The following is a 19,141-nucleotide window of genomic DNA, read 5'->3' as shown; positions in this document are numbered from 1 at the left end:
GTCACCTGTTTTTGTGAATAAAGTTTTATGGGAAACCAGCCATCCTGTGTCACGTCAATGTCACCCACGTCTGTCATCCTGCTACGGCGACAGAGCTAGTTGGGTGGAGCCTGCAGCGTGCAAAGCCAGCAATATCTACTGTCTGGCTCTACAGAAAACATTTACCAGCCTCTGTTTATAACCCCCGGCTCCACTGATTCTCCTATTTTACTTTAGTTCCTGAAAGAAAAGCTGAGAATGGAGGTGAGGACAGGGAGAAGGAGCTGGCCCAGCTCAAGCCCTGCTGGGCTCCAGGAACGTGCTGCTTAGTTCCTTTTACCTGGTTAACTGAGGAATCATTAAAAATAGGCAAGCTGAGAAAATAGATTCAAACAGTCTTTTCATCCCATCTTTTTTTCAAAAAGCTGGAAATATGTGGTTCTGAATATGTATATACGTAATATGCATTTGCACACGTCGTAATAGACTCGCATTGAGATTTGGCTGATACAAGTGCTAGGCATTAACGTGTAATACACACCGCAGTTGTATATTATACATTTCACTGTTTCTTCAATGGGGAAGTTTTCTTTTAAAACTTGGGAACGCTCTTCCCAGTACGAGTTTTGAAAAGATACTTGGGATTTGTAGTCTGAAGTCTGCTGTAGCTAGAAAACTGTATTTGTTCAAAGTTTCTGTGTGTGACGTTTCACTGCGTGTCTTGTGGTTGGTTCCTTGATCTTAGATCACTTCTTCTCTGGGCCACTGCTTTACCTTTACAAGTTTAAAGATAAATGAATGTGGTGCATGTTTACACTCTGGTGGGTTGTGTTTGAGTATATCGTAACCTGTATAACACCCTTCATTCTGACTATGCACTGATGCTTGTGCTAAAGTCTCAATAAACTTATTTTCCAGGAAACTTTATTGTTTGCAAGTGTCAGACACCCAACTCAAACTAGCCTAAGGCAGGGGTCGGCCGGGGTGGGGGGAGGTGGCGGGGAGCTCTTGTCACTGAAAAGACCAAAAGCACCAGCTTCAGGCCCAGCTGGATCCAGGTACCTGAACAATGGTCAGGAATCTGTCTCTTTCATCTCTGTTAGCTTCACAATCTCAGGCAGTCCCTTTGCCCCCCTTATACTGAGGTGGCCACCAGCAGCCCCAGCACCCTCTAAACTTAGTAGCTCCAAGAAAAGAAGAAATTTCTTAATTAGCTTGACTTGGATCATGTGCCTATCCTTGAACCAATCACTGAGGCCAAAGACATGGAATGCCCTGATTGCCCGGCCTGGGTCATGGTCTCTCCCCTGGAGCAGAAGAGATCAGCCCCACCAGAATTATGTGGAAAGGGAAAGGCTCTCCTCCACAAAGACTAAGGTACCCACAGAAGATGGAGAATGGATGAGGGCTAGGCAAAACAGAGACCCCACATGTCCATGACATTAGGAGGCATTCCCACTGCCTAAACTGAACTAATAGGATTTGAGAGTAGGAATTTGGGGAAGAAAATGAGAAATAATCCACTTTTCCATTGGAAAATCCCAAACCGATGCCCAAGGAAGCAGAGTAGCCCTGGCGAATGCGTGTGATGAGAAGCTCACGGTCCATCCTGGGGAAGGGTGGCATTTCCATCCTCATGGCACCTCGGCATAGATTCCATTCTTGAGAAGATGTGGCTTTGCCTGTACCCAGGCTCGAGGGACCAGTGACCAAAGGACCAAAGGAACTCCTTAGAACAAAACTCTTGCTGGTCAAGCTCCTGTGGGACCCGCTGATGTGGTGAGGCACCCTGAGGTCAGGTGTTTCTTGTCGAAGGAGATGTTCTGAGGCCAGAGAAGTGGAGAGTGTGGGCAACCCATGGCCCCAGGCTGGGTGTCCTCAGCAAAAACACAAGAGGACTGTGGAGGTCTGTGTTGTCGTCAGATGTCTATCTCCAGGCCACCCAGATGACATCGGAGGGCAGGGCGGGGACGCAGAGGGAAGAGCTCCAGTGAAGCCTTCACATCCTGGGGAAATGACCCCACCCGGGGAACCAAGGAACCAAGCTCGGCTGCCTCTGGCTTCCTCCGGCAGGTGACACCCTTTGTGATCAAGCTGGAACCACACTGCTGCTTCTCTTTTCTCAACTTCATGGGTGATCATTCATTCTTTCATCCCTTCAGTCTCTCAATCTGGCAAGAATGAACTGGAGGAGACCTCATCTAGGGGTAGAAAAGGCTTATTTGCAAAAATCTGGGTCTTTTCTCCTTAGACTCTCTTTCCCGTTTTACGGACTGACCAGGAAGCTAGTTAGAACTCGAAAGGAAAGACCGTAGGCTAGAAGACTTGCAGACAGTGGGGAAATTCGATGGGCCGCGTCTCCAACTTAACCCGGCTGGTAAAAATCCAAATGAAGGACCCTTCTGAGCAGCTCAAACAGACCCACCTCTTGAAGCTCCAGAAATTGCATATAACGTGTCAGGTCCCTGTTCCAAATGTATAATCCTGATTTCTCACATTGAACATCTTGGACACGATTGAGCCTTTTCTGGGGGACTTAAATTTATTACCCCTCTTGGAATTATTGCAACGACCCCAGGAGCTGCAGAGGGAGAGAAGGCTGTGGGCCCCGGGGCCAGATAGTGCCTCCTGCTGGCTGTCGGCGCTAACACCTGTGCTGCCTAGGCTAACCCGTCGGTGGTCGGTGGCGCCTTCCACCTCCACCCCTTCCAGTCATTACAGGTGTGCGGCCCTCAACTTTACTTAGGAAACTTCTGGGGCGGGATCCCTGGGTGGCGCAGCGGTTTGGCGCCTGCCTTTGGCCCAAGGCGCGATCCTGGAGACCCGGGATTGAATCCCACGTCGGGCTCCCGGTGCATGGAGCCTGCTTCTCCCTCTGCCTGTGTCTCTGCGCCTCTCTCTCTCTCTGTGACTATCATAAATAAATAAAAATTAAAAAAAAAAAAAAAAGAAACTTCTGGGGCTGGAAGCCGTCCCAGAGAACTCTCCCGTGAGTATGCTGCATCAGTAGTTGCATAAGGATTTTGTACCATTTTTTTCCTGGTAACCCGAAGTCTTTTTTTTTCCCCTCCCTTTAAGTAAATAACACTTTCATTTTTTAATAACTTCTAAATTTATATAAAGGTTATTAAAAAAAAGCAGTGATAGCACAGAGAGTTCTTGTATACCCCTTCCTCCATTGTCCCCATTTTTACATTACCATCATACGGTTTTCCAAATCATGAGATTATTAACTGAACTTCAGGCTCCTGGACCCAACACGGGGCACCGCGCTGGCTTTCGTCACTGTGTCTTCCTAACCTCCTCTGGTCTGTGACAGCCTCTCGGTCTGGCTTTCATGACCCCGATAGTCTTGTGGAGTCCTGAGCAGGTGTCATTCTTCAGGATTCCTGGTTGTATTGTATTATGTTGTGTTCATATCCGATTTGTCCGATCCTTTTCTCGGAGTAGACTGGGGTTATGGTTTTCAGAAAACATGCCACAAAGGTTCAGTGTCCTTGTCACATATCAGGGGGTACTCATCGTTCACATGACATCCCCGGGGGATGTTAACTTCTTCGCTTGGCTAAGCTGGTATTTGCCAGGTTTCTTCACTATAAAATTACTACTTTCCCCCTTCCGTACTTTATTCTTTGGGAGCGGGTCATAAGTGTAACCCACCCCCAAAGGACAGGAGAGGAAGGAGCGGAGAATGAGAAGTTAGCTCCACCTCCTGGAAGGGGCCTATCTACACACGTGAAATTCTTCTGTAAGGAAGATTGTCCTTCCCTGTTTATGTATTTCCTGAAGCATGTATTTATATCAGTATGAACTCATGTATATTCAGTGTGTACTTTGGTTGATGACCCGGTACTACATCATCTGTCTTGTTGCTCAAATAACTCCAGCCGTGGCCACTGGGCGCTCTTTTGGGTTGGTTGCTGTGTCCTTTGACATGTCCCCACCCGTGGCTTTTGAGGACCTCCTTACTTTCCACAATTATAAGACGTGCCAGGCTTGTCATGCATTTTCCCAGCCCGAACCCCCAGAATCAGCCAAAGGCCTTTTGACTTGTGCTCCATCTGCCAGTTTTTCCACAAAGTTCAGCCAGCGAACGCCCACAGCGCGTACCAGGCACTGCCGGCTGTGGCCAGCACCCCGCTGGTAAATGTTTACCAAGCAGCTCTCTGAAAAAAAGTTAAGTAAGCATAGAAAGAACGTGTAACACATTCTCTACAAATAATAATAAAAAATACACTACTCTTTGTTGTACGTTCCGTATAGCCTGTCGACTCTCACAGCACGCTTTCACTGACTTTGCCTGAATGCTGACACCCATAGCCAACGTACCTTCGCGACTGATGGATGAGTGAGTGAGTCCCCAACCTGAACGTGGGCAGATATCTTTGCCTTGATGAGCAAGACAAAAGTGAAAGGAGAACGATGTATGCTGGAACTTCACGTGTTTATCCATGACCTCTTTGCTGTACCAGATAACAGTTTTCAACCACTTCCTCAGTTTTACGCGCTACTCGTAATGGCTCTAGACACAACATGCTTTCATATAACTTACATTGTTATATACATACATTTTCTCCAGAACCTTCCTAAGTGTAGATGAGCAGGGAGGAAAAAAAAAAAAAAAGGTCAAGCTTTGATTGACAGTGTTTCCTGGTTTCTGTGGTGTAAATATTCCCACCACGGCCAATGTCAAGCGACTGTGAGACATCACTGAATACAGGGGTGCGGAGATGACACACGTAGAGTTAAAGAACCTCGAGAGCATAAATAATAATAAAATATAGTAAGATAATTGGGAAAGGTGAGATTTAACTATCTGTTAACCTTTGTTTCTAATATCATTTAATTGGATGTTTATGTAATTTAATTTTTATGAATGGCTGTGTTTATTCACCGGTTCGAGAAATTGCTGGGTGCTTAGTAACTGGCTCTCATGAGCCGGTAGTGGCTGGCCCCAGTGTTATCCGCTGGTACAGGGGACATGCCCTGGCCCTGCCCGCATGGAGGCTGGGGTCCTCCGAGCCGCGTCCAGCATGTGGCACGTACCATAGGATAACACTTCCCTAGAAGAGTTGTCGGTGTTCCTAGAAAATCCTGTTTCCAAGCAGCCCATGCAACTTGTGGTTGTTCACCTCATTTCTTTCTTATTTTCTTTTTTGTGACTCAGAAAATCTCCTATTCCCGATCACTTAAGACCCTTTGGTGAGTTCGGAAAGCGGGTACACACACCCCCATGACTTCAAGTAGCCTCGAAGCTCTGAGAGCACAGGTGTCAGAGTCAAACAGCATCACTGCTTCCTGGCTTTGGGGCCTTGGGCAAGTCACTCAACCTCTCTGAGCTTCAGTTTCTTGATTCACAACCCCGGGAGGTATACATGTATCCCCATCTCCGGCATTATTCTGGCTATCGGATGAGAACACGTGTGTTAAGGGCACAGCACAGTCTCTGGCATGTGTGCGCCTTCTTGACCTGGTGGCTCAGAGCAGTCGAAGCGTCAGCAGTTCAGACGGCAGAGCACGCAGCAGGCTCTCCAAGGGCAAGGTCTACCCCACTCTCCCCCCAGCTCCCAGGCTTCCCGGCAGACTGTGTGCGTCCCGTGGGCGCCTTATATGCTACCCTTGATCCCTATACCTTGATACCCTATACCTTGATCATTTTAGAGTGTCCCATTCAACCTGCACCCTTTACAGGGCTACAGGCGCATATTGGAAAGATAACACAAAGAACGGATAGATAATTTTTTAAAAATGGATTATGTTTTCTTGAGTAAATCATTGACAGGTGTTTGTTCAAAGCTCATATAAATCCAGCAGTGGGTGTGTCGTGATTAATCCAGGTGGTTGACAACCTGCTATTTGAAAGATGGCGTAGATGAAATCGGGAGCATAACACATGCTCCCCCCAAAACAAAACAAAACAAAAAACACACGACATGCCATATGGTCAGAGAATAGGGAGGAAAGAAAGGAAAAGAAAGAAAAGAGGGAAGGCATTAGCATGTATTTTTAAACTAAAATTCCTAAAAACAGACTTGTTGATAACTGACCTTGACCCCAAGCTCTGTGTACATTCTAACAGGAGCACAGCCCAGAACGTGCTTCTAATGTGAGTCTTTTTCTTGTGTTTGCTTTACCCCTGCCTGTTTCCTTATAGTTACTGGCAGCAATTTCTGAGAAAACTTTGACCTTGCTTATTATAGAGCAAGCATGCCAACCAGAGAACATCAACTTTAACCTTCCAACCAGAGCCACCCTCACTCTGCAAGCTTGAGAAAGAAAGCAAAAAGCTTCATAGTTTTATTTTTGAACCCGAAAAGCCAGTTGGGAGTCTTTGCTGCATTTATGTGTCTCTGGCTCCTTCCCCTTTAGGGACCTCATCATTAGGGCTCCGTGCTGCTCTAGCTGGCCTCATGGGGCACCTCCCAAGCCAGGGCTCAAGGCCAGCTTCCCAGCCGGCACCACCGTGTTCGCAGCAGCATGGCCACGGTAGCCAGAGTGGAAACAACCCAAGAGCCCACTGACACTGAACAGATAAAATGTGGGGTATACAAGAAGGTGGGTTATACTGCCACCTGCTACAGCGCGGGCGGACCTTGAGGACAAGATGCTCAGTGAAATAAGCCTGTCACCAAAAGACAAAGTCTATATGATTCCACTCACCCCAGGTACCTAGATAGTCTGATTCATAGGGCCGGAAAGTGGAATAGGGCGGGGGCGGTGCCAGAGGCTAGGGGAGGGGGAAGAGGATATTGTCGTTTAATAGGGACAGAGTTTCAGTTTTGCAAGATGGAAACCTTCTGAAGATCCAGCAACAGGGTTGCCTGGGTGGCTCAGTGGTTGAGCGTCTGCCTTTGGCTCAGGTCGTGATCCTGGAGTCCTGGGATCGAGTCCCGCATCGGGCTCCCCATAGGGAGCCTGCTTCTCCCTCTGCTTGTGTCTCTGCCCACCCCCTCTCTTTGTGTGTGTCTCTCATAAATAAATAAATAAAATCTTAAAAAAAAAAAAAAAAAGTCCAGCAATGTGAGTGTCCTTCACACTCCTGAACCATACACTTAAAAACGGTTACAGTGGCGAATTTTATGTCGTGTAGGATTTACCACAATAAAAACAGCAACCGCTTCCATCTCCCCATGCCTGGGCCCTGCTCCCTCAGGTGGGCTACCTTCCCAGGTCCCGCAGGTGTCTCCAGATCCTGGTGTCCAGCCACGGCTCCCTGGGGCCCCTTGGCTCTCAGTGGGTCCCACCACTGAGCCAATCACTGGGGCCAGGGAGTGGGATTGGCTGAGTGCTCTCTCAGCCCGGAGCCTGATTTCTCTGAGCACTGATCTCACCCACTCCAAGTATTCGGAGGGCACGCTCAGGATTCTCGACTTGCTGGAGCTAAAAGCTCAGTTCAGGAGCCTGAGCAAGCGGAGAAGCTTCCTCTTGAACAAAATCCGTCTGAAGCTATAGGGAGCTCTGTGAGCCGGTGCTCATATTTCGGAAGCGCCCGCCTCTTACTTTGTGTCTCTGAGCTCTTATTCTCCTGTCTGTAGGAGAAATGTGAGCCCAGGGAGGAGTAGACGTGTGCCCTGCAAGGGGGACAAATATTTGAACTTAGTGGGTTTTTTTCTGCCAACAGAGGGGGAGGGAGGAGAGAGACACACAGACAGAGAGACAGGGCTCATCAGACCTCGATCTCAGCTCCCAACCCACCACTACCTGAGCCTGGGTAAATTCCTTACCCTCACCAAGCCTTGTTTATGAAGTAAGAATCAGGAGGCCTCCTGCTCGGCGAGAGGAATGGAGGAAGGATCAGGAAAGAGCAATAAATGACCGCCGGCCCTGATGTCTTGGTCTAACCACTAGACACAGGGGGAAGCCAGGTGTCAGCACCTCTCGGCACATGCTTGTCCGCGGTTAGATGGACTTGGGTGTGCTTCCCACTGACGGCAGCTGCGGACGTCTCCACGGGTCAGATGACGAAACATCCCCCTGGCATCTCCCAAGAATCAGATGTGATAGGTGTTGAAGATCAAAGGTCAACGCGACCACCAGGACCCCTGCCCAATCCCAGAGCTCTCGGCTTCGGAGGACAGAAGGCGTAGAAGGGCCTAAGGGATGGGCAGTGTGGGGGGAAGGAAAGCGAGCTGAGGGCCCTAGAGCTGGGCCTGAATCTCAGTGATTTGTTCATTCGTTCTTTGAACCAGTATTCAAGGGCCTGCTCTGAATGTGCCGGCGCACTCGTTCTAGGTGCTGAGGCTACGGGGGGAGCAAGATAGACAACAGGCCCTATCCTCTTAGAGGTGACATTTGTCCAGCTCAGAGGCTCCCTGGCAGTCGGCGATCTTGGAAAGTCACGAGGTCTTGCTCAGCCCCAGTCTTTTGACAGAGCATCCGGTGTCTGCCTTAAGGCCAATAGGGCCATGCAGGTGACTCTCTTGGCGGCATGCCTGGCACGAAGGCGGCACCCAATTAATGGTGGTGCAGTAGTGTGCAATGCGGCCCACGGTGGGAACCACCATCCCAAACTGGGGGAGAGTCTGGGAGGGCTTCTTGGGGGAAGAGACTTATAAGCCGAGCCCTACGGTGACAATTATAGGGCTGAGACAAGGGTGGAGACCACTCCCAGCTGACCAGAACCTCCTCTGACCCTCTTGTCTGCCCCTATAGGTCTCCTTCCCATGGATGAGTGGCCCAGTACCTTGGCCAAGACCACAGCCACCTCGGGCCATGCAGCAGCCGAAACAGTCACCCTCTCCACCACAGATGCCCTTCCACTCGAGCATCCGGCCAGCACCAGCGCAGAGGAGCTGGTCCCAGGGGTTTCCCAGACCCGCCATGGTCCCGCCTGCCTCCCACAAGCGGCCTGTGAGTGCCAGCGGGAAGATGTTCTCCTTCGTGGTGGACAGCACTCACAGGCCGCCCATCATCAAGCAAGGTATTCACGCGCACTTCCGCTGGTGGCTTTGGGGACGGGTTTAGAGCCACAGCATGAGTCTTGGTTTTTGCTTATTTGCTCCAATTCAAAAAGTAGAACAGAGTCAATTGTGAGAAAATCAGAGATGGGGCGTCAGGATGGTTCAGTCAGGAGTGTCTGACTCTTGACCTGACCTCAGGTCTTGATCTCAGGGTGGTGAGTTCAAACCCTATGTTGGCAAAAGCCCAATGTGGAGCCTACCCAAAAAAATTAAAAATTGGGGGATGGAGCACCTGGGTGGCTGAGTTGGTTGGTCTTTGGCTCAGGTCATGATCTCAGAGTCCTGGGATTGAGCTCTACATCCGGCCCCCTGCTCACCGGGGATTCTGCTTCTCCCCCGCCCCCCACCATTCCCTACCCCCACCCCTGCTTGTGATCTCTGGCTCCCTGTCAAATAAATTAATTAATTAAAAAAAATTTTTAATGGGGATAAACAGAAAGCAAGAAAATAGTTAATATCATTTGTCACCCTCATCACCCAATAGCCTCTGTTGACTTTTTGGGGCCTATCCCTCTAGACTTTGTGCTCTGACATATGCACACATAAGCAGCCCTGTGGCGAGGGTGTGGGTGTGGGTGTGTGTCGGTGTGTGCGTGTGTGCTCACGTAGGAATGTGTAGCAGGATGCAGACTTACAACTTTGACTCAGATGTGCAGAAACATTGGCAACTGAAATCCCCCTTGGCCACAACAGCCTCCGGAGTTTTTAAAATATTTTATTGCCATTTTACAGGTGAGAGGAGGCTGAGGCTTATCGAGGAATATTACCTCCCGATGTGACATATTCAATCTAGTCCAATCTCACATTTTTCAGTCAAATTTAAGGCTGATTACCTCAATCACTGTCACCGTCACTCACAGCCTGGTCACTCTGGGGGCCAGCCTTCAGGGTTTCCCTCCCTCATCCTCTTCCATGGGGGAGGTGGGGGGGCTTCCTGCCTATCGCTGTCCTCTTGGCCTCAGCAGCAGGCTTGACTTGATCCCTGGCATGATTGCAGCTTCCTCCAAACCTGTGATGTGAAGATCCCATTCTCTGTCCTCTGCACCCCAGCCCCAGGCCCCACATCCCCCTCTGTGTCTCCACATCCTCCCCTGGTCTCACTCAAGACCATTCACCTGGTCACCTCCCTCAGCTATTCAAATAATAGTTGTTGTCGTGAAATAAGCAAACGGAGGAGTAGGTGCAATGCAGTTACATCGTCTTCTTCTTCTTCTTCATCCAAAAAAAAAAAAAAAAAAACCCTTATGTGCCATCAACACCAAATGAAACTACTCAGCCATTTCCCCCCGTACCTTCTATAAATATGAAAATCTTCAAACACAAAGCAAAGTAAAAACAATCTCCCACCTAACTCCACCATTAACACTTTGCTGTACTCTTTGTATCTGTCTATCCATCCTTCTATTCATTCATTAATCCATCTTATTTTTTTGGTGCATTTGAAAATAAACTGCACACATGTAGTCTTGCCCCTTAATATGTTAGTTTATATACCATTAACCAGAGTCCAACAGTTTTTGTCTTTTGGGTTTTTTTTTTTTTTCAGTTTTTGTCTTTTTGATGTAAAACTAACATGCAATGTATATGTTATCAATCACTGCATGACAAACTCTCCCAAAACTTAGTGGCCTAAAGCAAAACAAAAACAAAAACCCCAAACATGAATTATCTGGTATAGTTTCTGCAGGTCAGGAATTTGGGAGCTGCTTAGCAGGGTGGTGGTGGTTCAGGGTCTCTTATAAGGTTGCAGATGAGCTGTCGGCCGGGGCTGCAGTCATCTGAAGGCTTGACCAGGGCTGGAGAATCTGCTTCCAAGATGGCACCCTCAATGGCCATTGGCAAGAGGCCCCAGGTCCTCATCATGTGAACCCATCCAGAGAGCTGCTGGAGTATCCTCAGTGGAGAGCAGTTGGCAAGTGATCCAAGAGAGCAAGATGGAAACTACAGCATCTCTTAGGACCAAACCTCAGAAGCCACTCTGTCATTTCTGCAAGATCCTATTGGTGACACAGGTCAGCTCTATCCAGTGTGGGGAAGACTTCCCGTGGGCCTGAACGTTAGGAGGCAAAAATTATTGGCAGCCCTATCTTGGAGCCTGGCTACTACAATGTGCCCTCTGGTCCTCAGTGATTCACACACACACACCCCCACCTCACTTGTCTAATTCCTTCCCCCTCTCCCGAGTTCTTACAAAGTCTCACCCCATCCCAGCATCAGCCTAAATTCCAGGATCTCATCATATAAATCAAGTCCAGGTACCGATGGGGCTCACTGGGGCTAGTTCCTTAAGTTCAGCTTCTCAAGTCCCATTTCCAGCAGTCTGAAGATCTGTGCACTAAAGAGACGGGTTGTCTGTCTTTCACACACCCAACGTACACTGGCGGGCCAGGCATAGCATACTGTGGTGGACACGCCTTCTGTTCAAAAAGGAAAAACAAACACACAGGAGTCCTTTCAGTCCTTCAGCAGTTCTGAAATCCAGCCAGGAAAATGTTTCAAGGTCCCTGATTAGGACTTAGGCCTATTCTTGCCCCAAAATGACCCTCTGTGGCTCTTGCCTTTGCCCTCTGGCTCCTTGATCAGCCCTGTGGGTCCTCCTATCTTTTCCATGAAAGGTATCACACGTTTGCAACTGCCTGGTTTTATAGTCAGCTACCTGCCTATAGACATGAGAACTTCTTCCGTTTCTGTGCGTCTCTGCCTCCAGCAGTCCACATTGGTCATGTTCCTTATTGAGGTTCACCCTAGCAGGCAAAAGCCATGCCCACATATTCCTTTGACACAGGCCCTCCTCCGCCCGGGGCTTCTGCCAAGAGTGGGAGGGATAGCACTCCGTAGAAGCCCTGGGCCCAAATCATTCTCCGAGACACCGGCTCCGATGGTTCTGCATTCTCGACAAAGGATATTAAAGGTTTTACACTCAGCTTCGTCTTCAGAGCATGTTTTCCTGAGAGTGGTCTGATTTGATCTTTGCCCAGAACCTGTGTCTTAGGTTTCATTTGCCACGTGGCGAGGCAGAGAATCTTCCAGCCCAGTCGAGTCCCAGCTTCTTATGGTTCAACGTCCCTCTGTTGGCCGCTCCCCCCTCCCACGGTTCACAGGAAGTACCAGGCTCCGTCACCCAGTTCATTGGGAACATTTTCTACTTCCCCCATCACCACAGGCAATGTGTTGCAAAACTTCCTGCCACCGCATGTCGGGGATCCTTATAAGAAGAGAGAGATCAGGGATGCCCACACGTGGAGGAAAGGCCGTGTGAAGACACAGAAAGAAAGTAGCTAGCTACAAGAAGAGAAGCCTTTGGAGAAACCAACCCCGATGGCATCTTGACCTTGGACTTCTAGCCTCCGGACTGTAAGAAATACAATTCCATTGCTTAAGCTGCACAGTCTGTGGCATTTTGTTATGACAGCTGAGCTGACCATTGCAAAGCCCGCCCACTGTTGGAGAGGACAATCCACGGGTGTGAATACCAGGAGATAATAACCCTTGGTGCCATCGTGGAGGCTGGCCGCCACACAGAGGCACCCAGTCCAAATCCTAAAGACACAATTAAGGTGCACACATGCTGTACACACATGCTCCGGAGAATTAGCTGATAAGTTTCAGGAGAGCCAGGCGGTTGTTAAAGCACGGAAGCGACTTCTCTCCCATTTGGCAATTAGGTGCAGCTTGAAACTTCCTAAAGCACCTCTGTCCCCACCACCTCGCCCCATGCCCTCCCACTGCCCCAGCCATCCCATCCCTCCCTTAGAATTCTCCCCACGGGGATCTCCAAATGATCCAGCAACTAGAGGGTTTGTTTTGAACTGAGGCAAGCCAGTTCGGTCATACATGGCCCTTGGGTTCTCATTGAAAGGTAACAGGAGCCAGTAAAGATGTTTGGGGTGGGCGGGGGAGACTGCTCCAGCCCCTCTCTGCCCGAGTGTAAGGAAAGCAAGTCTCAGATAAATGCTGCCTCCAGTAGCAAAGGGGTCCCAAACCTCACTCAGCCTGTTCTGTAGGTTTGATCAAGTCCAGGCTCTCTGTCCTTTAAGGGCTTCAGCCATCACCTGATAGAAAAGGCTCAGTCAAGACAGCCAGGACAAGGTCACAGAGGCATCTAGAGTTATCTAAACCAAGCCTGAAAAAAAAATTAAATTAAAAAAACTAAAAAATTAAAAAATTAAATTAAAATTAAAAAAATAATAATAAACCAAGCCTGAACCCGAGTCCCTCCTGGGGAGCATGAGGGAGGGGCTGCCCAGTGCTTCAGCTCACCTGCAGGCAGTCTCTTCCTCCATTTGGCCACTGGGAGCCTGTTCATAGAGCATGCACAGTAATGGGCCACCCTTTTTTACCAACAAAAACTCATTTCTGGCCTTCAGCTTGCTAATTTGGAAAGTGTCAAGTGTCATAGCTGCCTCTGGACTGCACCTGTCCAATGTAATGCTGCCCGGCCACCCCAGGCAGGGGGACTCCTGATTAGGGCGACTGACTTCCCCTGGGCTGAAAGGTAAACAACTTGCTATATATAGCATCAAACAGACTCCACTGAATGTTGAAAAAATAAGCCACAGGCCTTGCGACAGACATGAATGTGCCACAGGGGCTTCCAGGAGTCGGCTGGATGTTATAGTCAAAAGCCTGTGCCATAGAATTATTGTTTTTTTGTTTTGTTTCGTTTTTGGGGATCCCACTTCTCCTGAATTCCTTTCAAAAAAAAAATCCAGTTATAGATATTGGCAGGAAATGAGACATCAAGTAAAGAGGGAGGAGCACAAGATGGAAAATGTTCTAGGCCCATGCTTTCTGGTGCAGTAGCCACCAGCCACACGCAGACTGAGCTAACGTAGCTAATGTGACAGAGGAAATAAATGTTTAATTTACATTAATTTAAATTTCAAGACCGATACCTGATTCAGTTATTGGAAGGCTTGGAGCATGCCTGGAACATCTTGAGTATGCAAATCTACTTCTTCAACTGCACGTTTTTTTGTGAAACCCAAATACAGATCAAGTCTTCCCATTGAAAATTTAGCTTCCAAATCGAGAGGCACCGTAAGTGTAAGATGAACCCTGAGTTTCAAAGACTTGGTGCCCAGAAGAAAAAGAATGTAAAATATCTTGATCTTTTTGGTCTTGATGATGCGTGGAAATTATCATTTTTTAACGTACCAGGTTAAATAGAATATATTTCAAAATCAGTTCCACCTTTTTTTTTTTTTACCTTTTTAATGTGCCCAGTACTAAATTTAAAGTTTAAATTGTCTTATGTAGCTCTCATTATTTTTCTATCAGACTGCACTGCTCAGTGACCCTCCCGGGGAAGGCCTTCTGCTGCCCCTTATTCCACCCAGCTCTTGCCCCCTCCCGTCACCGTCACCCTTAGCAGGCAGCTGCCCTCCAGAATTCCTGGGGAGGAAGCAGGAAGGAATTCCACAGAGAGAGGGAGTCGCCCGGGCCCAGGGCCCACTCGCTCCCCACGCAGGATGCTGACCCAATGTGGAAGACACATTCTCAGGAGTGGTGTGAGCACACCTGCTGTCTGAGCTGTGAGGCCAGCACCCCCAGCAGGCCCTCTTCCCTAAGCCCTGCCCATCCACAGCCCTGTAGGCCTCCATCAGAGACAGGAAGCCAACTGTGTAGGTGGGTAGGAGGGGAGCTTTCTTTTCTGGACTATTTCTAGGGGGACCAGATGGTATTGCATGGACTGTGCACCGTGGAGTGTCTCCCTTCCTGTTGATTGCCAAGGACTAGGTTAGGGACTCACTTGATGGAGTTTTAGCAGCTGCCTGATGAAACTGGTAAAGGGACCAAGTGTCCTGCTTTGCCAGGCAATGCGGGGCTTCCTGAGATGGGGACTCTCAGTACCAAAGCCAGGAAGAACCCAGGCAAACCGGAATCAGGCATGTTCCTTCTTGCTGCAGGGTCTCAGGCCACGTTCCTCCAATGGGACTGGAGACTGTCCAATGTCTCCCACTGGTCCCGCCCACCGCCCACTCTGGGCAGTCACTGTCCCTTCCACCTAGAATGCTGTTTCCTCCCCTCTACACTTCATGAAGTCACTTGCCTTTCAGTGCATGGCTTGAGTGTCTCTCCCTCAGGCATTAGCCGGGGAGAGGGTGTGACCCCAGGTCCAGCCACACCAGGAGGTGTACCCCAGACGGTTCTGGTGCCGACACAGGGAGGATGGATGAGAGCCCAGGCCCCTTTCCTTCCACACGCCCGGGGCCACTCATCCAACATGCAAGGCCACGCGTTCACCAGGCACCACGGGCCTTTGACTATGTCCACTTGTGCTTCTGGAGTCGACAAACACATCCAAGACCTGGGGGAGAAAATCATTGGCTCTGAAATCCATAAAGAAAAATGCGGAATCAAAGTGAATAAGTGATGGAATAAATGTCCACAAATGTGACAGTGTGTACTTCATTAATTGTTAATGGTAACATTCATTAATGTTTCATCACCTTTGAAAACAATTGGTTCAATTTCTCACTTCACAAGAAGACAAGAATGTGCGGTGTATGCCCAGAAATCCATCAATGGGAAATTTCAAACGTGCCGCTTAGAGCCAAATGATCTCAAAAGCAGGAATATAGAAATCTTCTCAAAAGTTTCTACACCAAAAAAAAAAAAGGTTTCTACAACAAAACAAACAAACTTATTTAGTGTTAATGTGAGTGAATCATGGTATGTTTGATGGAAAAAAAAAAAAACAGACAGGAAAACCTAAATGTCTACCAAGTGGATCCAAGTTAAATATGTTTGGCACATTTGGACATGGACTGCGGTGCCTGGCTGGCTCGGTCCATGGAGCATGCAACTCTTGATCTCAGGGTCATGAGTTCCAGCCCCACGTTGAGTGTAGAGATTACTTAAAAATAAAAAAAATAAATCAAATAAATTAAATAAATAAATAAATAATAAAATAAAATCTTGGGGCACCTGCGTGGCTCAGGCAGTTAAACATCTGCCTTCGGCTGAGGTCATAATCCCGGGGTCCTGGGATCGAGCCCTGTGTTGGACTCCCTGCTCAGCAAGGACATGCCTGCTTCTCCCTCTCCACCATCCCCAAGCTGGTGCTCACTCTCTCACTCTCTCTCTCTCCCTCTCTCTCTCTCAAATAAATAAAATCTTTTAAAAAAATCTTTTTTTAAAAAAGAACATAATGAAGGGAATTAAAAGGCACAAACTTCTAGTTCTTAAAAAAAAAAAGCATAGCTGCAAATACGGACATTGGAGGATGTTTTTGATATGTTGTCAAGTGAAAAAGCAAGCTGGAGAAAAATCTCTGCAATAGAAATCCATTTTTGGCTTTTTCTTTAAGGATATAATTGCAATAAAAATCGCTAACATTTAGTACTTAATGTAGTCCTCGGGGGCGGGAAGCTTCTTCTGGAAAGAGAGGCTTTTTCTGTAAATATTTTAGGCTCTGCGGCTATACTGTCTCTGTCACAGCTACGCAGCCCTGCTTTTGTAGCTGGAAAGCAGCCACCGACAGTATGTCCATGAATGACTGTGGCTGTGTTTCAATAAAAGTTTATTTAAAACACAGCTGGGAGGCCAGCTTTGTCCCTGGTGCCATAGTTTGCCGACCCCTGCTCTACACCGTTACTGCATTTCATCCTGAGTGCCCTTGATAACAGTGCCCCATATAACATGTAAGTTAGGTAACTAAGGCTTAGAGAATAAGTGACCTGCCCAAGGTGACCAGCTCTTGCACGGTGTAGCAAAAAAGCCTAGCAAGGGACCCGCCAAAGCGAATCGGCGCGGTTACCCCTGAAAAGGGGAGGGACAGTCCCTTCCCTTTCTGATACTTCAGTGATGCCTTCTTCATCGCTTTGCAATGAATGTAGACACCGCCTTGCAGTGTTTCACAGCAGCAGGGAAAGAGTCTGAAAGTAGTCTAAAAATATCCTTCCCGACCTCGGGGACACTCACAATGTCCTGTGTGCTCTCTGTTGATCCCGTGCGTTAGTGTGGACCGATGCTGTGGAGCTGTCGGAACAGTCAGTGGTCGAAGGAATTTCCAGGGCAGGACTTTCCAGGGACATTTACGTGGACCGGGACCCAGCCCAGCAGGATAAGGTGAGGGGTCTCGGGAAGGACAGAGCTATAGCAGCAGAAGAGCCTGCGGAGGGATTGCCTCTTGTCCTCTGGGCTCTAGAAGTGCCTTTTTCACTATGTCCAAGAAACCACCTTTTAGTCCCGGGACATTCAACCAAAAGTTTGGTAACTGCTCATTTTATCCCAAATCACAACATCTACAAGCACGAAGCATTGAGCACCTACCACGGGCTGGACTGTGTCCTGTGCCCTTAACGTTCAATTTGCTCATTAATCTTCACCAGCTCCAAAATAGGTGTTATCCCCCTCACTTTACAGATGAGGGAGCCGAAGCTCAGAGGGGTTCAGTAACCTGCCCAGCGTTGCACCCTGGGAGGGCAGCGCTGGGATTCAAACCTCGGGCTGGTTAACTTGGAGGCGGGTGCTCCTGACACCCACACGGTGACCTTGAGTGGTGGGACAGTGGTGGGGAAAACCCGTTTCCTGGCAGGAAGAAGTGAGCACTGACGTGGAAGACTGAGCCAGGACAGAGGCTCCCTGAAGAACCAGAGAGGTTTAGGATGAAGCGAGAGTGCGAGCCAGAGCAGGTGAAGCCCAGCCATGCTGGGAAGGGTCCAGGGTGATGTCTCCTTCCAGAGACACAACCTGAAATTAGCCTAAGAGAAGCAGTCCTGCGATGTCATACCTCCTTCAAGACCAGGACCTGAGCCCTGTGGCGATTCTCTGCATTTGTGAGGAGCAGAACCACTTGGGGTCCTGGAGAGCCGTGGGCATCGGTGACTGCAGGTGGCAGGTGTGCCAGGAGCAGACCTTGGAGAGGTGTTGCTGTGGGGCGAGCAGCCAGGCTCGGATGCTGTTACCAGTTCTCTACGGCTGCGTGCAAGCCGCCCCAACACTTAGTGGCTGAAAATGGCAATTTATTGGGTGCCCGGCTGGCTCAGTCCGTAGGGCCTGCGACTCTTGATCTCAGGGTCAAGAGCTCAAGCTCCACATTGGGCATGGAGCCTACTAAAAAAACAAACAAACAAACAACCCAGCAACTTATTACTTCCCAGAATTGACAAGTTGACCTGGAAGCTTCTTCTGCTGGTGTCCCCTGGCTTCACTCATGCAACTGTCATCAGCCAGTGGCATGGCCCAGCCGGTGGTCTCGGATGGCTCATTCCCATGTCTGGGACCTCAGCCGGCGTGCCTGGAGTGATGGGTCCCTCTCTGCACTCGGTTTACCATCCGGGGCTTCTTCACCGGCCCGGGCCTCCGGGAGGGCCAGAACAGAAGCTGTAGGGCCTTCTAAGCACTTGTCTGGAGATTGTTCTTCAGCACTTCTGACCTCTCCTATTGGTCAGAGCAAGACACAGGACCAGCCCTGATTTAGGGGCTGGGGACGTAGATTCCACTGCTTGATGGTAGAAGCTGCAAAGCATCTGTGGTCGTTTCTCCATCCACCCCAGTTTTAAAACTGCGGAAATAGAATCGCAGCCACATTTATAATCTTTTCTATTTAGAAACCATTTATGCCCTGACTTTCCAGGATTCCTTCAAATGCAGGTGGCAATAAGCACATTAGCTTAAGGGAGGAAAAAAAAAAAGGCATTTTTTGGGGTCATCTTTTTAAAAATGTTTAAAGCCCGCTAGTTTCAGGCACGGCTCGATACAGGAGCTTGAGTGAGCATTTCAGCGTGCTCTCTCCTCCCCATCTCTTCCCTGTGTTTCCCTCCAAGTTTGGCTTTTTGCAAGACACTGGCTTCATGGGAAAGGACAAACTCAGGCAAACCAGCCCATAAATTTAAAGTTTGGGATCCACAAGGAGGCAAGATCCTCTCCGTCTGTAATGGATGCATGAAATCTCTGAGAAAACCCTGGTTGTCCAGCTTGGGTCACGGACACATGAGGAGGTGGGATGGGAAGGAGCAGGGCACGTGACCAAACGGTCTTATCAAGACCCCATGGGAGGGAGAGCACTCTCCCCAGGAAGAGCCTGGGGTCTTCACAAAAGGCAGCAACCACGGCTGTACACCACACCTTACGGGCTTCTCTATACTCCAGGGCCCAGCACAGGGCCTGGCACATAGTAGCTGCTCAGTAAATGTTTATCGCATAAACATCTATTCACATATTGCACAGTGAATCAGCACCTGGCTGCCGCAATC

At 48.9% G+C, this 19,141-nt stretch overlaps 1 protein-coding gene and 1 long non-coding RNA gene across 9 annotated transcripts in view; one reads left to right on the top strand and one right to left on the bottom strand.

Moving 5' to 3' along the window:
* FHAD1 (forkhead associated phosphopeptide binding domain 1) overlaps positions 1-19,141 on the top strand; it is a 122,410-nt gene that overhangs the window by 28,300 nt on the left and 74,969 nt on the right. For all 7 annotated transcript variants that reach the window (XM_072828252.1, XM_072828254.1, XM_072828250.1 and 4 more), the window contains exons 4-5: positions 8,632-8,899; positions 16,903-17,012. In XM_072828252.1, coding sequence (XP_072684353.1) covers positions 8,632-8,899; positions 16,903-17,012 — 378 coding nt within the window. The remainder of the gene's footprint in view (positions 1-8,631; positions 8,900-16,902; positions 17,013-19,141) is intronic.
* LOC140634391 (uncharacterized) lies at positions 9,641-12,126 on the bottom strand. Of its 2 annotated transcripts, none has more exons than XR_012031891.1 (3): positions 11,131-12,126; positions 10,055-10,151; positions 9,641-9,948 (listed from the first exon to the last, which is right to left on the bottom strand). It is a non-coding gene; the product is annotated as an uncharacterized lncRNA (long non-coding RNA). The 2 variants fall into 2 exon arrangements; XR_012031892.1 differs by having other exon boundaries at positions 11,141-12,120.

The sequence above is a fragment of the Canis lupus genome, chromosome 5, assembly GCF_048164855.1.
Source record: "Canis lupus baileyi chromosome 5, mCanLup2.hap1, whole genome shotgun sequence".
Lineage (NCBI taxonomy): Eukaryota > Metazoa > Chordata > Mammalia > Carnivora > Canidae > Canis > Canis lupus.
Note: the sequence above shows the minus strand (reverse complement) of the source record. Positions and strands in the feature narration are given on the sequence as shown.